The sequence below is a fragment of the Castor canadensis genome, chromosome 6 (assembly GCF_047511655.1).
Source record: "Castor canadensis chromosome 6, mCasCan1.hap1v2, whole genome shotgun sequence".
NCBI classification, from domain to species: domain Eukaryota; kingdom Metazoa; phylum Chordata; class Mammalia; order Rodentia; family Castoridae; genus Castor; species Castor canadensis.
In genome coordinates this window covers 109,745,578-109,765,772 of record NC_133391.1, presented here as the reverse complement: position 1 = coordinate 109,765,772, position 20,195 = coordinate 109,745,578, and the positions used below count along the sequence as shown (strand labels likewise).

Below are 20,195 nucleotides of genomic sequence, written 5' to 3'. Positions count from 1 at the left end.
ATATCTCATTTACTTACTTTAAGGAGAGTGACTTAAAATTAGGCTTTAGCAAAAGATGATGTGGTATGCCTAATGGGATATATATTTCTTCTTTTCTGTGAGAAAGTGAAAGAGTGACTTACCCCTTATATAGACTATTTTTAGGCTATTTGCCAGTTTATGATAAACTTTAGTAGGAAAATAGGAAGTAGCCTAGTTTTTCATTCACTGTATTTGTATCTAGTAAATGCACTGTATTTGAATCTTATACTTTTTTTCTCCTCAGAAGAAAATGTGTATGTTTAAAATGGACTGTTCAATCTTGATATCCCCAAACTAATTTTTTTTCCTTTCATTTTAGTTCAGACTTGGTTCCTTCAACCTAGAGAAAGTTGCAAGTCCAGCTGAGGTCATTCGAGAACTTATTTGTTACTGCCTGGACACCGTCACAGAACACCAAGCCAAAAATGAGCACCTGCAGAAAGAAAATGAAAGGCTTCTGAGAGATTGGAAGGATGCTCAAGGGCGGTATGTACAGAGTGTGCTTGCACCATAACCCCAGGGTCCCTTTGTCCTGTTTAGGTATAAGTAATGACTCATAAATTTACCATGTGTGAAGAAGAGCCTATATTTAAAATCAAACCTGTCATTAATTATGCCTTAATAATACTAAGTTACGATATATTATTAGTCACTACTATATATTACAGCAGTGTATTATCAGTTTTAGGTTATTTAGTGTTTGGTAACATCAACAAACTTATAAAAAATAATTAGCAATTGGACACTGAGGATCAGAAGCCAGTATTATACCAGTAATGAAAATTTAGTAATAAGGCTGGAGGGTAATTTGATGGTACAGTATGTGCTATGCATAAGCCCCTATACTCAATCCTTTGTACTCCCCCCAAACTAGTGGATATTCATAAGGAAATGATTAATTCATCTTTATTTATAGAATAATGAATAAAAACACATGAAATGTAAATAAGCACAATTTCTTATTTGGAATCAATAAATTGTAACTATTGCAAATGATGTGTGTTTTGGCTCTTACTAGAGACTTATTTCTTGTGATTGAAAATTCATACTGCAAGCATTTTTGAAAGATGAAGTAATTGTGGCTACTGGATAAGACATTTAGAAACCTTTTATTTTCCTGGTTTTTTCTCTTATTTTTTAACTAATGAAGAAAAATGTTACACATTTTCTCAATTATGATTTAGCTTTCATAGCTAAATTGTAACCTAACCTGGCCTAGTATGTAACTTTATTATTCTTTTGTACAGAAGATTCTTGAAGGAAATACAATGTGTGTTATGATCTCTTATATACCCATAGAAACCTAAATGATATGCATGTTTGTGTGTGTTTGTATATAACAGTGCCTGTGTCAATAACTATTACATTCAGAAGAATTTTTATCTCTTTTTCAAGCTAATTGTTCTTACACATAAGAACATTTATCTTACTTAAAATCTTTTTAGGGCAGCAATTGTGATTATTCTACATAGACATTAATAATTATGTGAAGAAGTGCATGAAATGTAAAGGCTTTACAGCTACCTATATGTGTATGTAAAAGTGAGAATAACTAAAAGAAATTATTTTTCTGTTCATTTAATAGTATTTATTAATTAATAGAAACCATAGAAAATTAAGTTAACACCTGGCTATATTTGGATTTCACTTATTATATTAAGGAAACATTTATTTTGTTCTCTTTTGGTTCTAAACTAATTTTTATCTCCATTTATACATAACGTAAATAATAATAAAATAGAGTCTGATTCAAAGTTATGTATTAGGAAGCCATATAGAAAAATAACTTTTGCTCTTTAATTTGTTTCATTCATTTATTATGAATCAGTATCAAATGTCTTTGTTAGAAAGAATATTTGGACCTACATTGTGGCTTGATTGTGTTTTTTTACATATGAGATGAATCAAATTAAAGGTGATACACTGTGTTCGTGATAAGCCATTATGTTTTTATATTTGAAACTCAAAAGACCCTCATGATGACAGGAAATTTGATCTACAAATTGCCCAGAAAAATGCAGGGTCGGCACTTGGTACTTGAACAAATTGCTTTAAAATGCCTGCCAGAGGTTGAAAGAGGTATTAGCTCATTAGTATTCAACACCATTCCCATAGAATTGAAAGCAGCAGGAAGGAAGATGAGGCAGTAGAGACTACCACACCCTGTGCTGTGAAACTGCATGCAAGGGATACATATATTATGTGGAGCACAGATGCTCGATTTGTGCTTTCTAAACTATCTAGAAAGTGCTTTTGTTTTACTGTGGCAAGAGATTTCCTGTTTGTTCAAAAGCACAGCTACATATCCTGACACCTGTCTTATTCTTTCTGGGCGATATTTTTGTTGTTACTGTTAATACTGGGTTAGGTGTCTTCTTTTCCTGAGCTAACAATGTGTGCCATTGGGGTGAACCTACAAGCCAAGAGGAAAGAGTCCTTTCCAGAGAATTTCAGGCTCTTGTTTGTCATCCAGATGTTAGATTAGTAGCTTTGTGTGTTTCTCATGTTTGGTTTTCTTCCCTTTGAGAGGAGAAAGTAGCTGCTTTAAGGAGCTGTAAATATACCTTAGTATTCTCTCTGTACAATTTTAGTATCCTGGAAGTGAGCAAAGGATTTATAGCACCAGTTTCCATAAGGCAGAGGTGCTAAGATTTGTATTTAGAGAGATTAGAAATAGGAAATGAGGGCACTGAGTTAGGTAACTGGTTACATGCTAAGTAGAGAATTGTAAGAATTGGTGTCCTGATGTTAGGCACAGCTACAGAGGAGTTTTCAGGGAAGTCTCTGATTGTGACAGTTTCCATCTTTGATCCAATCATTTCTTCCATTCCACTGTTACAGACTGCATGTGGAAGAGAGAGGTGTTAGAAGTGAAGAGGGGCACAAAGTAAGGGATGGGAATTCCTCTAGAAACTATGATAGATGGACCTGAAATGTATTTGATGCATAACAGAATCTAATATGAACAAAAAACAAACCATTAGATGCATTTATTGACATGGAAAGTATTTATGATATGTTAAAGGGAGAGATGTGCATTATCAAAAATATGAATGCTATCCCGTTGTAGGCTAAATATAGAGAATATCTAGGAGACAATTAAATGTTAATGGTGGATTCTGGAACTGTAGGTTAAATTTTCTCTTTTGGATGGTATTTTTCACATACATTTTCTCTTTAAATATGTATTACTATTATGATTAGATCCAAATGTAAACCTTTTTGTATTGGGAATGTCAGTGAGGAGTAAAGGAGGCTTGAGTAAGGAAGGAAGAATTACAGTATGAGTACAAAGACTGAGCTTCAATGCACAGACTCTAAAGTATTTATTTGCTGTTATTTTTAAGTTATTGATTAATAATTATCTTTGCTCCATTTTGAATAATAAGTGGCATTATAGGGTTAATTTTGTATAGTTTAAGCAAGGATGAAATATTAGAAAACTTGAATATGGATCTTCAGGTTATTATCTGTATTTATTTCACTGGATTTTCCTACTTAATTTCAAATAACAAGTCTCAAATTCCATGTTACTAAATAGGTCTTTTGTTTATATTTAGACCTCAATGTAGAAATTGTCTGGCTTTTTAAAATGTTATAGTTATTAAGCCCATAATAGGAGGCAGTTTTCAGCGAATTGAATTGACACTCATGGATTCATTAGAATAGAAGACCTTGAAAGCTCTTTTACTTTGTCTCTCTCCCTTTAAAGTAGAATCATATTATCTCCATATGAATTTGGTCAGATTTTTAAAGACCTCAAGAGTTATCTTCATGTCTCCTTGGTAGCCCATTACAGTCACAATCAGAAAATTTCTGCTTGCCTCTATTGGTAACCTGAATCCTTCATAGTGTAGTTGAGTGCCATTGCTTCTTGTTCTACCATCAGAAAGCATGGAGAACAGCTGTTCACCATCTTCTCCAGGGCTTAAGGCCTTATTAAATCTTTACCAATGCTTTCTCTTCCAGGTCTTTTTGGCATTCTTTGTCCTCTTAACTCTATTCAGATTTTGTTTTGCTTTCCAACCTTGACCTTGGTATCAATTTGGCCAGAACTGGTTGTTAATATAATGATTGCTATACTACTGTTTCTGTACCATATGTTCACGTTTATGTATCTATTTTATTTTGGTTGTCATTTAATCTATTGTTTTATTTTGGATATTATTTCTGTATGTAATTTTTTTGTTTTGCTATTGTTTTTGTTAGTGTTTTGACATATTATTCAAGAATGTTTTACTACCCTAAAATATGTTATTTTGAATATTTAATATTTTTCTGTATTTAGCTTTTTATCTTTTTGTTATTTTTTTAACTATCATCCTTTAATCCAGGGTCTTAGGTATCTTAGTACTAAGGTTGCTGATTAAACTAACATTATTGATCATTTTCATAGTTATGTTGAAAGGATGAAGTGTCATTCAGCCTTTCATGTTTGATGTTATTTATGGTTTCATTAGTATTGAGCTTTGTGTTAGAAATGATCTATGGACTAGTTGTAGTCTGCTCTAGTGGTTTATGGGGTTACTTTTAGTGTCACTAGACTTACACGTGAATCTCATGTCTCTCTTCCATTAAATAATCTCAGCTAATAATTCTTGCCCAATTCTTGAGACACAGGCTTGGCAAGAAGCAAGCAAAATGGAAGGCATAGTAATATAGTGCTATATAGAGGATTGATATTAAAAATGTGTTGGTCATATGTTATGGATTTCTTTCTTAGTTACTAAATATTGAGTACATGGGTAGCACTCTCCAAGACTGTTGAGAGAATAATGAGTAAATTCATATCTTTAAATTGTGTATAATAATACGCTATCGCAGCCAACTGCCAATCTCAACTTTTCTAGGAAATGTTATCTAGTTTGATGGTGAGATGTTTGGTTGCAAAAAAATTGCTAAAACTGAGAATATTAATCACATAGTACATTCATTCTATTGACTTTTTCCTTATCACAGAAATAATATTACCTTTGACAATATAGTTTTGGTACCAGTTATTTAAATTAGCAATATTGTAGGCAAATTACATGGAATTTCATTTTGGTATCTGTTTAACTTTAATGTGTTACACCGATTTTAATTTTAATAAAGTTTTGAGAATTAACTTGATAGTTGATAAGTTTATATAATGTTTGAATCAAGAATTTTAAGTGATTTATATGGAAATTAAATATGGACTTAAATAACATAAATTTCTAACTTCTTACAATTTCCAAAATCTTATATAAGACATTAGAATATTTTACAAGATTTTTGTTACATATTTTTATGTAGTTTTTACTTTGTGTATGTTTGAAGGGCTTTGTTATTATATGCTAAAGTATTTTAGTTGTATGTATGCCAATTCGTTATTTTAAGATTATGTTATTGTGTTACATTAGAAAATATTACATGAAGAGGAGAGTGTGCTCATATAACAGCTTGTATATGAAATACAAATGCAGTGACAGTCCCCTGCTTAAAATAAGCTGGTAATATTAGCAGTGCCTCCTTAATTTTGATCCTGTTTGTCTGGCATTTTTTGGTATACGTGTTTCTCAAAGAGCTTTGCTTGATGAAAGGAATACTGTTAAATTATTTGTCACAAAAGCCAAGGAAGGTGAAAAGTATTATAGTTACAATGATGAATAGCTATTAAATGGTCAATAATGGGTCACACATAGGAGAGTAGTGTCATAAAATTAAAGTGGAGCTGATAAATTCCTATTGCCTAATGATATTAAGGCTGTGCTAACATCCTAGTGCAAAGCGTAACTCATGTATTGTGATTATGCTGGTGTAAGCAATCCTACTGCATGGCCATTTTTTACAATATCAGAAATACAATTATGTGTAGCATCTAATGCTTGATAATGACAACTGTAACTGGTTTGTGTATTATGTTATTATACTTTTTATCATTATCTTGAAGTGTACATTTTTGACTCCTTAATAAAGGAAAATTACTGTAAAATGGAATGCTATGTTACACCAAGAGCAGCCTCAGACATCTCGTATTTACCGTATCTCTTGATTGCATAAAGAGGCCACATTGAGTAGGCTGTACCACCCAGATTTGTGTAAGTAGACTGTGTGGTGTTTGCACGATTACAAAAGTGTCTGATAGTGCATTTCTCTGAATGTGTCCCCTTTCATTAAGAAACGCATGAGTACATTCAAAGTGCATTTTCCTTATAAGAATTCGTGTCAGGGCTGGAGGTGTAGCTCAGCAGTAGAGCATTCGCCTAGCATGTATGAGGCCCTAGGTTTAATCCTCTGCATATAAAAACAAATAAACTAAAAGATAACCATATTGGCCTTTCCATTCAGTCATTCATCCTTTCTTCTTCAGAGGAAGGCCATAGCTATGGTGTTCAACTAGAAAGGCGTGATCCTGAAGCCCCACTTCCAGAAACACTGACAGTGGCCTGAGGCCACATGGCTCGACTGCTGGCCCAAAAGACCCACAGGTGCAAGGCCCAGCAATCAAAAGCACACAGGATGGCCCCATGTCCTGCACGTGGATCCCTATGTATCACCCATAATAAGAGGTCCTTGCAGTTAAGTATCAGAACAAAGCACTAACTGGCAGGTGTTTAATTTGGAAGAGTATAAGTGTAGCAGTACCCATAGGAAGGTGGCTCAGACCATTGGTACCTCCATATATTGAAAAAGGCACAACAATAAATAATCAATGGATTCTCTGCAGTTTAATGTGCAGTGGCTAAAAGAGTGCATATCCAAGATCATCCTCTTCTCCAGTAAGCTCTCATCCCCAAGCAGAGACACAGTTCTGCTAAACAACTCAAATTATGCATCTAGCTGGCAGGATTAGTGATGCCCATGTGGAATGTCCACAGAACAAGAAAACTAGAGTCATCACCAAGGAGGACTTCAAGACGTTTTCCATTCTCCCTACATCCGGAGTCGATGCCCGATTGGCATGCTGACAAAGGGATCAAGGGAAAAAATATGTGCATATTAACTATTCATTTATTTAATAAATACCTAACTCAACATCTGTCAAATTCCAAACACTTTGCTGAGCACTGAGGTTAAAGCATCCAGTAAAACACACATGCTCTCTGCTCTCCTGGAGTTTACAGCTTTAGTAAAATCTATGCTATAAGAAATTGCTATAATTGGTTCCAGAAATATATTGACACATGTTCATTTTCATCCTATGATAAATTTTCTGCATCTCTAAATTAGTATAACTTTTAGAAATGATGAAGGTTGTTTGTGGTGAAAAGTATAGCATGTTGACACTTTTGTTTCCATTTCTCTGTAATACATGTGTGTAAATATATATTTAGTATGAAAATACTAGGACACATTAACAGAGGATAGTAAGCAGGATGGTAAAGAGAAAAAACAGACAGAAGTTGACTACATTCAAAAGAATATTTTAAGTGAAATAATTTGTACATAAATCTGTAAAATAGGAGTTTACTCATGTTCTGTGTATATGTATACATCAAGTATATATAACTTCTGCTAGTTTGCTTTCTGTGCATATCTCTTGTTATATAAAAAATGCAATCTGTTGTTACTTCACTTGAGTATTGTATGAAGAATTATAAATAATATAGAATTTCATAAGTTTTTGTTACATATCTAAAGCTGGAGATATATAATGTTTTATAATTTCTGCTTCATTATTATCTCTTTGGAAATATCGTGTAGGATACTTTAATTCATTATATGTGTGTATGAATTTAAATCCACATTTGTGTGTGTGTGTTACTGGTTTATAAAGATATAACTTGATAAGTGACGTTGTTGTGGAGTAGTTTGTGTTCTAATAGGGCAATAAAACAAATGGTTTATTGCTTTATGAAAAAACAAGAAGATAGTTGCTATGATAGTAATATTAAAAAAATACTGAGGAAACAGGCAATATTTGCTTATTAGAAATTCCTTCCAATGAAACATACTGTTTTAAAACATGAATAAATTATTATATATAAGCATTTAGATTTTTAAAAGATTTATTTCAGGTTTCTGATCCTAATATCATTCACAAGTTACTAATATTAATAATCATTACTTTCTAATTTACTTAACTATCTCCTTAAAACTTTTAGGGCAATGAAAACAAATGTAAAGTGATTTTTAATCATATTTTCCTCCATAAGTCTTCCTGAAATGTTTTTGAGTATTAGATTGACTATATTAATGTTAATGTTGTTTTGCTTAATGTTTTAGATTTGAAAAATGTGTGAGTGCCAAGGAAACTTTAGAGACTGATCTTTATGAGCGGTTTATTCTGGTGTTGAATGAGAAGAAAACAAAGATCAGAAACTTACATAAATTGTTAAATGAGGTTCAAGAATTGGAAAAGAATACTGAACATGACAGGTATAGTCTTTTTAGTTTGGGAAGACAGGTACATAAATTTAAATAGAATTTCTTGATAAACTTAATGAAAGCTTGATGCCAGTTTTTAATAATATGAAATCATTTGATAGTTCCAGTTTAGATAATTCTGGCTGTTAAGCAAGGAATGTTATATGCTAGAGAATTCCCACCGTGATCTCTCCGTGTTTGCCCACTGTCACACTGAACTAAAAAATTGGCATGAGACTTATTTAAATGCTGTTTAACTCTTACACATCACTAAGAAAGGAAAAATTAATTAAAAAACTTGTCTCCTCCAAGATTGCAAAGATTTTTCAGCTTTGTAACCTTGCTGTCTAAGCATTGATTAACTTTAGAATCAAGTGGTTAATGTTAAATTCATGGTAACATTTATGTTATTGAATTAGAGTGTGGTTCTCTCTCATCAATCTGTTGAGTTTTCTCTGAAAGTAATATATATGGTTGATTCCTAAGATAAAACCATGGGTCACAAGCGGTTGATTTGTCTTTATACAATTATAATCTGAGAGAAAATGTACTTTATCAATGAAATAGTATAAAAAAGATAACATTTGATGCCAACTGGTCCTCTTTCAGGTACTCTGGCACTTTTGTCTATTACTATGTGTCATTGAGCCAATCCTTTAACTCTCTGAACCTCAGCTTTTGGGGCAATGAAATGAAATGCAGAAAGCTTTGGGATTATTAAAACATTAAATCCTTGTGACCTAGAGAGATAATTTGGTAAAGTAGTATTTTATAAAAGAATAAAAACCAATTCAGGAAGCAGTTATGGTGAGCATTAAATAGCATTCAGATTGTTAGGTAAAGAGAAACCTTTTCTTAAAGAGCATTAATATACACTTAAAAAGTGGTTTTGTCTAAATCATATTAGGGTCATTTTCCAGGAATATTTTCTGTAATTACATATTGGTAAATTTGATATTAGCCAGATGTTGAAGTAATGATTTCTAATTCTACCCTTTTCTGTTTCTAGGGAAACTACAACCTATTCTGAAATAACTGCTGACCAAGATGCAATCTATGATGAAAGTACTGATGAGGAAACTAGAAACATGTCTGGGCCATCAGTACTGACTCCAGGTAAGATGTATACATTTATTTCTTTTGTTGAATAACTTATTTGAGCTTATTACTCTGATTAGAACTCATAATGAAAAAACATCAGAATGTTCTTCTATAAATTTGTCTATGATTTTTAGTTTATAACCTTAAATAATTAATGTTGAAAATATTTACTGTAAAATGTAGCAATTCATTAGCAACCACATGACAAGCAGGCCTGCATACACACATACACCAACATGTACCTTTTCCTTATTAAACAAGCATGCATAAGCAACAAGGAAGATACACCTTCTTGCTAAGTATCACCAGCTCAAAATTGGTTGCCTTTAGCCTTTATCTATCTAAGACTGTGGATGGGGTACTATAACAAGGTGATCCAGAATGCTCTAGATTAACTCTAAGGTTGAGGTTTCCTCTCCCTTTTCAGGAAAAGGTTTGCCATGTGGTAAAATGGTATAATTGAGAAGAGAAGGGAAAATGCAATTTCAGTTTGAAGGAGTTGATTCTTATTCAGTCCTCCAGATCAAGTACCTGGCAGATTTTTGACCCTGTGCATTGCTTTTCTAGAGTTACATAGATTTCCTATGGGTGGTAGAAACAGAAGCCTCTGAACTTATTTACTATTTAGAAAGTTTAGACTTAAAGCTAGTAGCATAAAATGTAAATGTTTGATTCATTCATTTAAAACAGATTTTGGGGTGTCTATTTTATGCTAGAAATTTTTCTAGACAGTAGAAAGCAAAGCACAAACAGTCCATGCCACTGTGGAGTTTAAATTCTAGTCAGGGAAATAAATTATAATAAGGGGAATAAACTAGCTATAAAGCATAAACAGGAAAGGATGATAAAATTTCTAGGATAGGAATAAGTATAAGGATTGTGATTTTAGCTCTGGTTCCAGAAAAGGCTTGAGTGAGAGCATATCAGACAAGAAAAAGTGCAGAGACAATGATGTGTTCAAGCTGTAACTGACAAGTTAGTAGGGATAAAGTGGAAACATAAAGGTTGGGAGGATGAGGTCAGAGAGATAATGGGCCATGTTATGTGTATGGCCTTGTATATAATTGTAAGGACTTAACCTTTTCCTTTGAATTAGATTGGAAGGTGTTGAAACATTTTAAGTTGTCAAATGACATCTCTGACTTAAATTTTAGCATGATTAGTCTGGTTGTTGTGTTGAGAATAGATTGAAGGATGACAAGAACAGAAGAAAATATAATAGACAGGAAAGTAGCTCAACAATTGGGCGAAGGATGAAAGTGGCTTAGACTAGAGTGGTAGAGAACATAATGAGCAATGAGCAGATTTTGGATAGTTAGAAGCACCAGAATTTACTGAACTGACTATATCAAAAGAAGAGCAAGTAATGAAGACAGAAGGAGTAGTTAGGAGGGAAGAGGAAATACTCTAAATGTGGTATCCCTGGGAGCCAGGTAAGTAAAGTATTTGAAGTAGAGTGAATATCTGCTGAAAGTTGCTATTGGGGTAAGGAAGAAGAGAATTGAAGGTTGATTGACAGATTTAACAATACAAACATTGTGGACCTTAATATAGGATTTTCAGTGGGATGTTGGAAGATAGGGAAGAATAGGTGGGTCAAAAAGAATAACAGGAAAGAATTAGAGATGAGACTGCAAATATGGGAAACAGTTCAACAAGCTTTAAAGAAAAAGAAAGACATACAGAGACAACTGGAAGGGGAAGTGTGGTAAAGACAAGTGTTTTGTGTTTTGTTTTTGGACAGAAGAAAGAATATGTTTGCATACTGATGGGAGTGAACAGACAATTAGTATGTTAGTTTAGCTAGGATCATGGATACGTCCCATAGTGACAGGAGAGAAGATAAAATAAATAGATGCATATGAAGGTGACTAATTGCAGTCATGAAAACTGATTGAGGTTGATTGAACTAATTAATTGATTCTCAGCAAGTTTGATTTGGATCACACAATCACACAAACACATTTTCAGATGAAAATTAAATTTTTGGAAGTTATGTTGTAATCAAAGTCTCACAAAGAAAGGGTATCTGCACTCTTTCCAACTTAAACTTTTCAGAATTTTTATTAAGTACAATGGCCTTTGATTTCGTTTCTTATTCAGAGTATCTCACCAACATTTAAAGTAGATGAAAATTTTTGTTGAAGAGGAAAATTTATGGTTAACTGTGTGTATGACAATAGGGTCTTTTTGTGTGTTCAGTCTATTTTAAGCACAGCTTCAATCTATAATTGTACTATTTTAAATTTGGCAAATTTCTCTTTTCTTAGTTTATTCTATATTTTCCCTGTTTTTTATGTGTCATTATTTCTTCATCTCCTAGCTTACTACACATTTGATACATAAGTCTCTGTTTCCAATTTTTTTTTCATTTATCTTGTTTTTGCGAAGTTTTTGATGTCAGGAATTAAAAGCATTTATATTGGAAGTTTTATCTATCTTTTTTGTTTTTCATCAGTAAGAAATATTCAGGAAACTGATATTTGCTGAATTAAAAAATGAACACAGAATAGAAATTGATTAAAAGTGTAAAATTCAAGAAAGGAGGGTATAAGAAAGAGTAATAGAAGGGGTGAATTTGATCAAAGCACATTATCTTTATATATATATATATATATATATATATATATATATATTATATATATATATATATATATATATTATGTATATGCCTGTATATCATAATGAAACCCCTTTGTCTATCAAATGTATGTTAAAAATAAAAATTTAAAAACTTAACAAAATGAATCTCAGATCTGAAATGCTTAATAGTATATTAATAATTAGATTCATAGATCTAAGTAAAAACATTGTGTATATTAAATAAATGTTCTCCTTATAATTTACTAGTTTCTATAATTAATTCTTTTACAGACACATTGGTGGAGATTAATACATTTACTCTGTCTTTAAGAAAGCAATTTCTTCAAGTGACCGAATGTGTAATTTGTTACTAAATTTATTATGTAAATGGATTTTCATCATTAATTATTAAAATTCCCATATTCCTTATGAATTCTTCACATTACTGCCCCATCCCTGGATGATAAAAGAGGCTTAGTGAGATAAAGAGCATTTAATGAGGAGTGAATATAAGAAAAGAGGTGAATTTGATCAAAATACATTATATACATAATTGGAAATATCACAATGAAACCCCTTTGTGCAATTAATATACACTAAGAAAAGATTATTTAGTGACTATATTCGTTGGAGGAAATGATCTATTTAATTTTATGCAGAAGTAGGGTAGGGATACTGTAGTCTGAAAGAAATTGATAGGTAAGTTTTGTGAATAAAAATTTTCCTGCTTTTATTTTCTCCAAAGTTTTAAGTTTTTCCCATCATTAGGATTGATCAGAAATGATAATGATAAATAGTCCAACCTAATAAACTGCACCATGCTCATGTATACTGCACTATATATTTGCGTGAGAGTCCTCTAAAAGGGCTGGGGGGAGAGTTTAGTGGTAGAGTATTTGCCTAGCTTGTGCAAAGCCCCAGGTTTGATACCTAGCACTATAAACAAAATAAAACAAAATAGCTACAAAAATAAAGCAAAAACAACAAAAATAAATTAAAAATCCTGTAAAACACTCATCAGTAGTTCATTGGCTAAAAGCAGATCTGCAAGTATTCTGAAACTTGAACATCACAAGTTATACCAATCCCTACATTTTATATTTCTCTGTAATAAGATTTACTTTCCCTATGTCTTGACTTACACGATTTACAGATAGGCCATAATGACATTAATGTCTTTATTTCTGAAACTATGATTACATCCATAGGCCCTAGAGTTCATAGTGTTATCATTTTGTTTCAGATTAAGATTGTAGTAGATAAAATAGTTGTCATAGTCTCTACTTATTGCTCAATTCCTGAATTACAAAGATGGATGGGTTATTTTCACTCCAATCTCTTTGACATTAACTCTTCATAGCTTTTAAAAATTTCCTGGTAAAGTATGGATTTCTTGTCTCCAACTATTTTATTTTGTTTGTTTTGCTTTCATTAGGAACCTGTGTAGTTATTGAAGACATTCTGAAACAGCCTCCTCTACAGGAGACTGTTTCTCGGGTCCAAATCAAAGAAAGTGCTGAAAGTATAGAAAGATATAAGCACCACTATTATAGCAAGAGACTGAATTTTGTGGCATTTCACCAAACTGGCCTTGCATTTATACTAACAGGATTACATATACCTTAACAAGCAATTTATTTTAAATATTATTTCAGAACTATATTGATGCTATAACAACAGCAAGACTGTATGTGCAAATAACTTAAAATATATATAAATGCTTTAAGAATTTTAGCCATTAAAATATTTCTTCGTCTTAACATAATTTAAAAATCATGCAGATGCTTAGTTGAGAAATTGGGTTTATTTCATAGCAATTGGGTCTTCCTTCTGAAATATTTTGAAGTTGTGCCAGTTATCCCCTAGTTAGTCATGACATGAAGAATTATTTTAAAGTCATTAATATTTTAATAATTGAACACTATTTTAAAATTGTAATTATTTCTATTAATAGAAGTTGACAGTATTTCTTACAATTTCAGAATAATTGAGCCAGCCTTCTAAAAGTGCAAATAAGAAAATGCTTTTCTACAATGTTTTACCATTTTTAGCTTCATATTAAAGGTGAATAATCATTAAAAAACAAAAACAAAATAAGCTTTTTCTCCACTTTTCTGTGTAACTATTAGTCCAAAGATTTAGCACCTTAGTTTAATTAATCCCACTTCTTGGCCAACAGGAAAGTCCCTGTGTAATTGCTATCAGTCATGTGGGCTTCTACTTAGTAGATGGGCTTCCTGAAAGGAAGTGTGGTTATAGAATGGCTTTTTTGAAAATAAATGAATGGCTATGTCAAACAGTTGATGAATACTGATATGGTTGCTTTTTAAAAATAGAACAGAATCCAAAATTTCGAAGTATCAAAGGGCTTGTTGCTTCAAACAGTGTCTGTCTACTCACACGGGATAACAACATGTACTGCCAAAGAGATTACTAAGAAACTCAACTTTAGAATTACAGATTATGCTCTCAATCTTATCCGACTTGTTTATCTAGACACATTTATTTATAAATTCTAAATGAAAATCTTGATTTAATAAAACTTACCATAATGAAAAGCAATTTGAGTGTATTTTCTAGGAATAGTGTTTTTAAAAAAATATATAGCATTGTTTTTTTTTTAAATTCATATGTGCATAAAACGCTTAGGTCATTTCTCCCCCCTGCCCCCACGCCCTCCCTTACCACCCACTCCGCCCCCTTCTTCTCCCTCCCCACCCCCTCAATATAGAGGAGACTACCACTGTTGTGGTAGTTTCTACCACAGCGGAAACTATTTTGCCCTTATCTCTAATTTTGTTGAAGAGAGAGTATAAGCAATAATAGGAAGGAACAAGGGTTTTTGCTAGTTGAGATAAGGATAGCTATACAGGGAGTTGATTCACATTAATTTCCTGTGCATGTGTGTTACCTTCTAGGTTAATTCTTTTTGATCTAACCTTTTCTCTAGTTCCTGGTCCCCTTCTCCTATTGGCCTCAGTTGCTGTTAAGGTATCTGCTTTAGTTTCTCTGAGTTAAAGGCAACAAATATTAGCTAATTTTTTAGGTGTCTTACCTATCCTCATATCTCCCTTGTGTGCTCTCGCTTTTATCTTGTGATCAAAGTCCAGTCCCCTTGTTGTGTTTGCCCTCGATCTAATGTCCACATATGAGGGAGAACATACGACTTTTGGTCTTTTGGGCCAGGCTAACCTCACTCAGAGTGATGTTCTCCAATTCCATCCATTTACCAGCGAATGATAACATTTCGTTCTTCTTCATGGCTGCATAAAATTCCATTGTGTATAGATACCACATTTTCTTGATCCATTCGTCAGTAGTGGGGCATCTTGGCTGTTTCCATAACGTGGCTGTTGTGAATAGTGCTGCAATAAACATGGGTGTGCAGGTGCCTCTGTGTCACAGTCTTTTGGGTATATCCCCAAGAGTGGTATTGCTGGATCAAATGGTAGGTCAATGTTTAGCTTTTTAAGTAGCCTCCAAATTCTTCTCCAGAGTGGTTGTACTAGTCTACATTCCCTCCAGCAGTGTAAGAGGGTTCCTTTTTCCCTGCATCCTCGCCAACACCTGTTGTTGATGGTGTTGCTAATGATGGCTATTCTAACAGGGGTGAGGTGGAATCTTAGTGTGGTTTTAATTTGCATTTCCTTTATTGCTAGATATGGTGAGCATTTTTTCATGTGTTTTTTGGCCATTTGAATTTCTTCTTTTGAGAAAGTTCTGTTTAGTTCGCTTGCCCATTTCTTTATTGGTTCATTAGTTTTGGGAGAATTTAGTTTTTTAAGTTCCCTATATAAAATATATAGCATTGTTGCTAGGATTGACATCATAGGCTGCAGAAGTCTAGATTTCTTATAGTTCTAGATCTTCTAGTGTAAGCCCATCATTTTTCCAAAGAGAGAATAGGGGACCAGAAAGGTTAAGGGCACACAAGAGAGAAGAATGAGAATGTATTTGCCTTCTAAAACAATAAATTAACCATATTTGCATATATACTTTTGAAATATAAAAACAATTAGAAATTTCCTAACAGTGATACAAAAGAATATTGAGAACATCTTTTTTTTTTCCTATAGAGAAGAAACATTCTATTTGTGCTTATTTGCTCCAGAAAGATAGTCTGATCATCAGACTCAACAAATAATGACTCATGATATGTAACTTGTGGAGAAAATCCTTCAAGATGAAAGGAAATTAATAATGAATGGCAACATGAATCTATAGAAAGAAATAAAAGTAACTAAAAACATAAAATATTTAGTCCATGTGAAATACTCTGCAAATATGTACTTTTTCTTTGGTGAGGAGTTATTTATTTGTTATTTGTTTATATTTTATTAGCATATATTACTTGTATAGGGGGTTCATTGTGACATTTCCATATATGCTTACAATGTACCTTGTTTAGGTACATCCCCACTATCATTTTCCCTCACTCCCAACCCCACTAAGAATAATTTTGACAGTTTCAATGTTCTGTCTTCATACATCTATGTGAAGTACATTGACTTCTCCATCTACCCTCTGCTCTGCTCCCACTAGTCCCCTCCCTTAATAGGAACTATTTTACATTCCTTTCCTTCATTGTTTCAGTGTCTGTTCATTGTTTGAAGGTCTTTTGCCATGTTATTTCACCTGTGAATATACTGTATTTTAACTAGTCTATTACTATTACTTACCCTTTGCTCCCCACCCTCTATTATTTATCAGCTTTCTGTGCATTTCCTTATGCCTTTTTCTGCAGATGTGATATATTTCACAACTACTATCAATCTCTTTTCCTCCCCCTCTTCTCTTTGAAATAGTCCCATTATTTGAAACATGTCACGTGTGTGTATTTATCCTTTTAATCTATATTGCAGATACAAGAAAAAAACATGCCACTGTTGTTTCTGTAAACCTGGCTTACTTTGCTTAACATGATGATCTCTAGTTCCACACATTTACTTGAAAATTTCATAATTTCATTCTTCTTTGTGGCTGAATAATATTCCATTGTGTAGTAGATATATAGAGAGAGATGTATCTATCTATCTAGATAGATTTCTATCACATTTTCTTAATCCACTTATAAGCTATTGGGCAACTGGGATGTTTTCATAGCTTGGTTATTGTTTATAGTGCTGCAAATAAGCATGGGTGTGCATGTGTCTTTCTTGTATCCTGACTTACATTCCTATGGATATGTGGCCACTAGTAGTGGTATGGCTACATTATATGGTAGTTCTGATTTTAGGTTTTTTAGGAACCTCCATACTGTTTTCCAAAGTGGTTGTACTAATTTACATTCACACTAACAGTGTATAAGAATTTATTTTTCCCTGCATTCTTACCAACATTTGTTGTTGTTTGTGTTCTGATGATAGCCATTCTGACTGGGAGTGAGGTGGAAACTTAATGTGGTTTTGATTTGCATCTCCTTTATGGCCATGGATGTTGAGCATTTCTTCATGTATTTATTGGCCATTTGTCCTTCCTTGTTTGAAAAATTTTAGTTGCATTCATTTGCCTATTTCTTCAGTGGGTCATTGATTCTTTGGTAATTTAGTTTTTTGAGCTCCTTTTATATTCTGGTTCTTAATCTCTTGTCAGATGTATAGCTATCAAAGATTTTCTCTCATTCTGTGGACTGTCTCTTTGTTCAAGTTACTGTTTCCATTGCTGTGCAGAAGGTTTTTAGTTTCATGCAGTTCCATTTGTCAATTTTTTCTCTTAATTTCTGAGCTGTTGGAATTCTGTTCACAACATTGTTAGCCTATGCATCTGTGTGCCAGTGTTTTCCCTATTCTTTCCTGGATAGTTTCAAAGTTTCAGTCCTTGCAGTAAGAGCTTTGATCCACTTTGAATGGATGTTAGTACAGAGTAAAAAGGATCAGCAATCAGCATCCCTTCTCCACCAGACTGGCCTTCAATCAGTCTTCTTAACTAATGGGTTTCTTGTGGAGAAGGATGGTCAGATTCCCTCAACCTGTACTGGCCTGTGCAGTGTCTCTCAGGACAGAAAACTGTTAGCTCACCTGAGTAGTTTGCAGACTTCTCTTTCTTATCAGAGGGAACACAGGTTTGTGTTTTGTGACTGTCCTGTGGCTCGGGCTAGGCTGTTAGCCCTGTATGTCAATGTTTAGTACACTGGGTGGTCCTTGTGAATGGGAGGTAAACTTTGGTTACTCAAGTCTGGACAGGGAAAGAGACAGGAAAAAAAAATTAAAAGAAAACCTCAGGCAGTGGAGGTGGCAGTGGTGGGAGAGGGATGGAGTGAGTACCTGTTGGCAACTATGCACCTGCAGCAGATTTGCCCTTTTAAAGGCTTATTTAGAGGTTGGTCGTGCTAGTTGTGGTCTGTCTTCATATTGGTACCCTCTTTTTTAAGCAAAATAACCTGACCACCTACCCTTGCTGTCATAAGTCTGAGCTTTCTTTTAGATTTGTGAGGCTTCCAGGATGTGGTGGCTGTCAGCAATCTGCCATCTCGAGTACTCCTCTGTACTTTTTTGTATCCTCATAATGTGTTTAGTAGTAGATTGTGCAATGCGACTGTTACGATGCTGTGATGTTGGGCTTCTAATGTGAAGCTCTAATATACACAACAGTGATAGGAGTGAGTAGCAACAGTGCTATATTGAAATATTCTTTCTACCTCTAACCAGGGTAAAGTAGCACTATTCTGAAGTTGATTAATAAGTTAAAGTATTCAATTAGTAATTTAAAATATTTCCCAAAAGAATACCCAGGTCCAGATGGCTTCACTGGTGTTTTCTATTAAATGTTTAAAGAAGTTGCAGCAAATCCCTGATAAGTGCTTTCAGAATAGAGACAGAGTTAATACTTCCCATCTCAGTCTCTGAGGCAAATATTATCGTAATATCAAAGCCATGGGACATTGCTAGAAAATAAAACTATATAGTAATATCCAGTCTGAGCTTAGATGTAAAAATTCTAAACAAAATATTAGCAGAGTGAGATAGCAACATGCGGGAAAGATTATGTATCATGACTAGTTGATTTTCATCCTTCTAATGAAATGATAGTTTTGCATCTGAAAATTAACCTATTTTACCTCATTACTAGGGTTAGGTACAAAAACGAATGATCATGTAAATAGATACTGAAAACCACTTTACAAAATCTGACACATATTGAGGACAAACACTCTCAACAAACTATGAATAGAAGGGAACTTCTTCAACCTCATAAAAGCATCTAGGCAGATACCTGCTCACTACTATTATGATGCTTCATTATTCTGAAGTTGTCCCTCTCATTGTCAGGAAAAAGGCAAGACTGTGTGATCTGTTCCCTTCAATTCAATTTTATACAGGAAGTTCTAACAAGGGCAATTAGTTGGGAGGATATATATAAAATATCCCTATTGGAAACAAAGTAAAACTATGTAGATGATATGATTTGCTACGAAATTCAGTAAAAATACAAAGATCTAATAAATGAGTTAAGCAAAGTTGTAGTATACAAAAATCAATTGCATTTATATATATTTGTAATGAACAAGCCCAAAACAGTTAAGAAGACAATTGCCCTAATATTAAATTGAATAAAATACCTAGGAATAAGGTTAACAAAAAAAAAAAAATCAAAACTTGGGTATTGGTTTAAAAAGACTTAAATTAATGAAAAAAAAATCTTGTGTTCATAGATTGAAAAGCTTAACACTGTTAAGTTAAAGACCCCCATACTGATACACATTGTTGACAAATCTAAGTTGGTGTTTTAGGAATAATTGACACACTGATCTTAAAATTCATGGATAATTTCAATGGAGCCAGAATAGTGAAAACATTCTTGGAAGACAAGAACAAAATTGGAGAACTCTTACTGATTAATTAACTCAAATAGATCATAGGTTTCAATGTAGGAGCTGAAACAAGGACAATGTAGAAAATCTTCTTGAACTGAATTTAGGCAAAGAGATCTTAGTTATAATGTTAAAAGCACAATACATAAAAGTTAAAAGTTGATAATCTTTCATCAAAAAAAATCTTGTACTTTAAAAAGGCATCATTGAAAAAAGTGAAAATACATGCCATAAATTAGGAGAAAATTTCTAAAATTATAAATCTGATATGGAATTTGTTTCAACAATATATAAAGAGTAGTTACAACTTAATAAGAAAATAAACAAACCAATTCAACAATGAACAAAA

At 33.1% G+C, this 20,195-nt stretch overlaps 1 protein-coding gene across 4 annotated transcripts in view; it reads left to right on the top strand.

Annotated features, from left to right (window-relative positions):
• Xrcc4 (X-ray repair cross complementing 4) overlaps nucleotides 1-20,195 on the top strand; it is a 270,348-nt gene that overhangs the window by 102,837 nt on the left and 147,316 nt on the right. For 3 of the 4 annotated variants that reach the window (XM_020167077.2, XM_020167082.2, XM_074077154.1), the window contains 3 exons: nucleotides 341-507; nucleotides 8,212-8,364; nucleotides 9,362-9,468. In XM_020167077.2, coding sequence (XP_020022666.2) covers nucleotides 341-507; nucleotides 8,212-8,364; nucleotides 9,362-9,468 — 427 coding nt within the window. The remainder of the gene's footprint in view (nucleotides 1-340; nucleotides 508-8,211; nucleotides 8,365-9,361; nucleotides 9,469-20,195) is intronic. The other variant, XM_074077152.1, reaches the window with a different exon arrangement.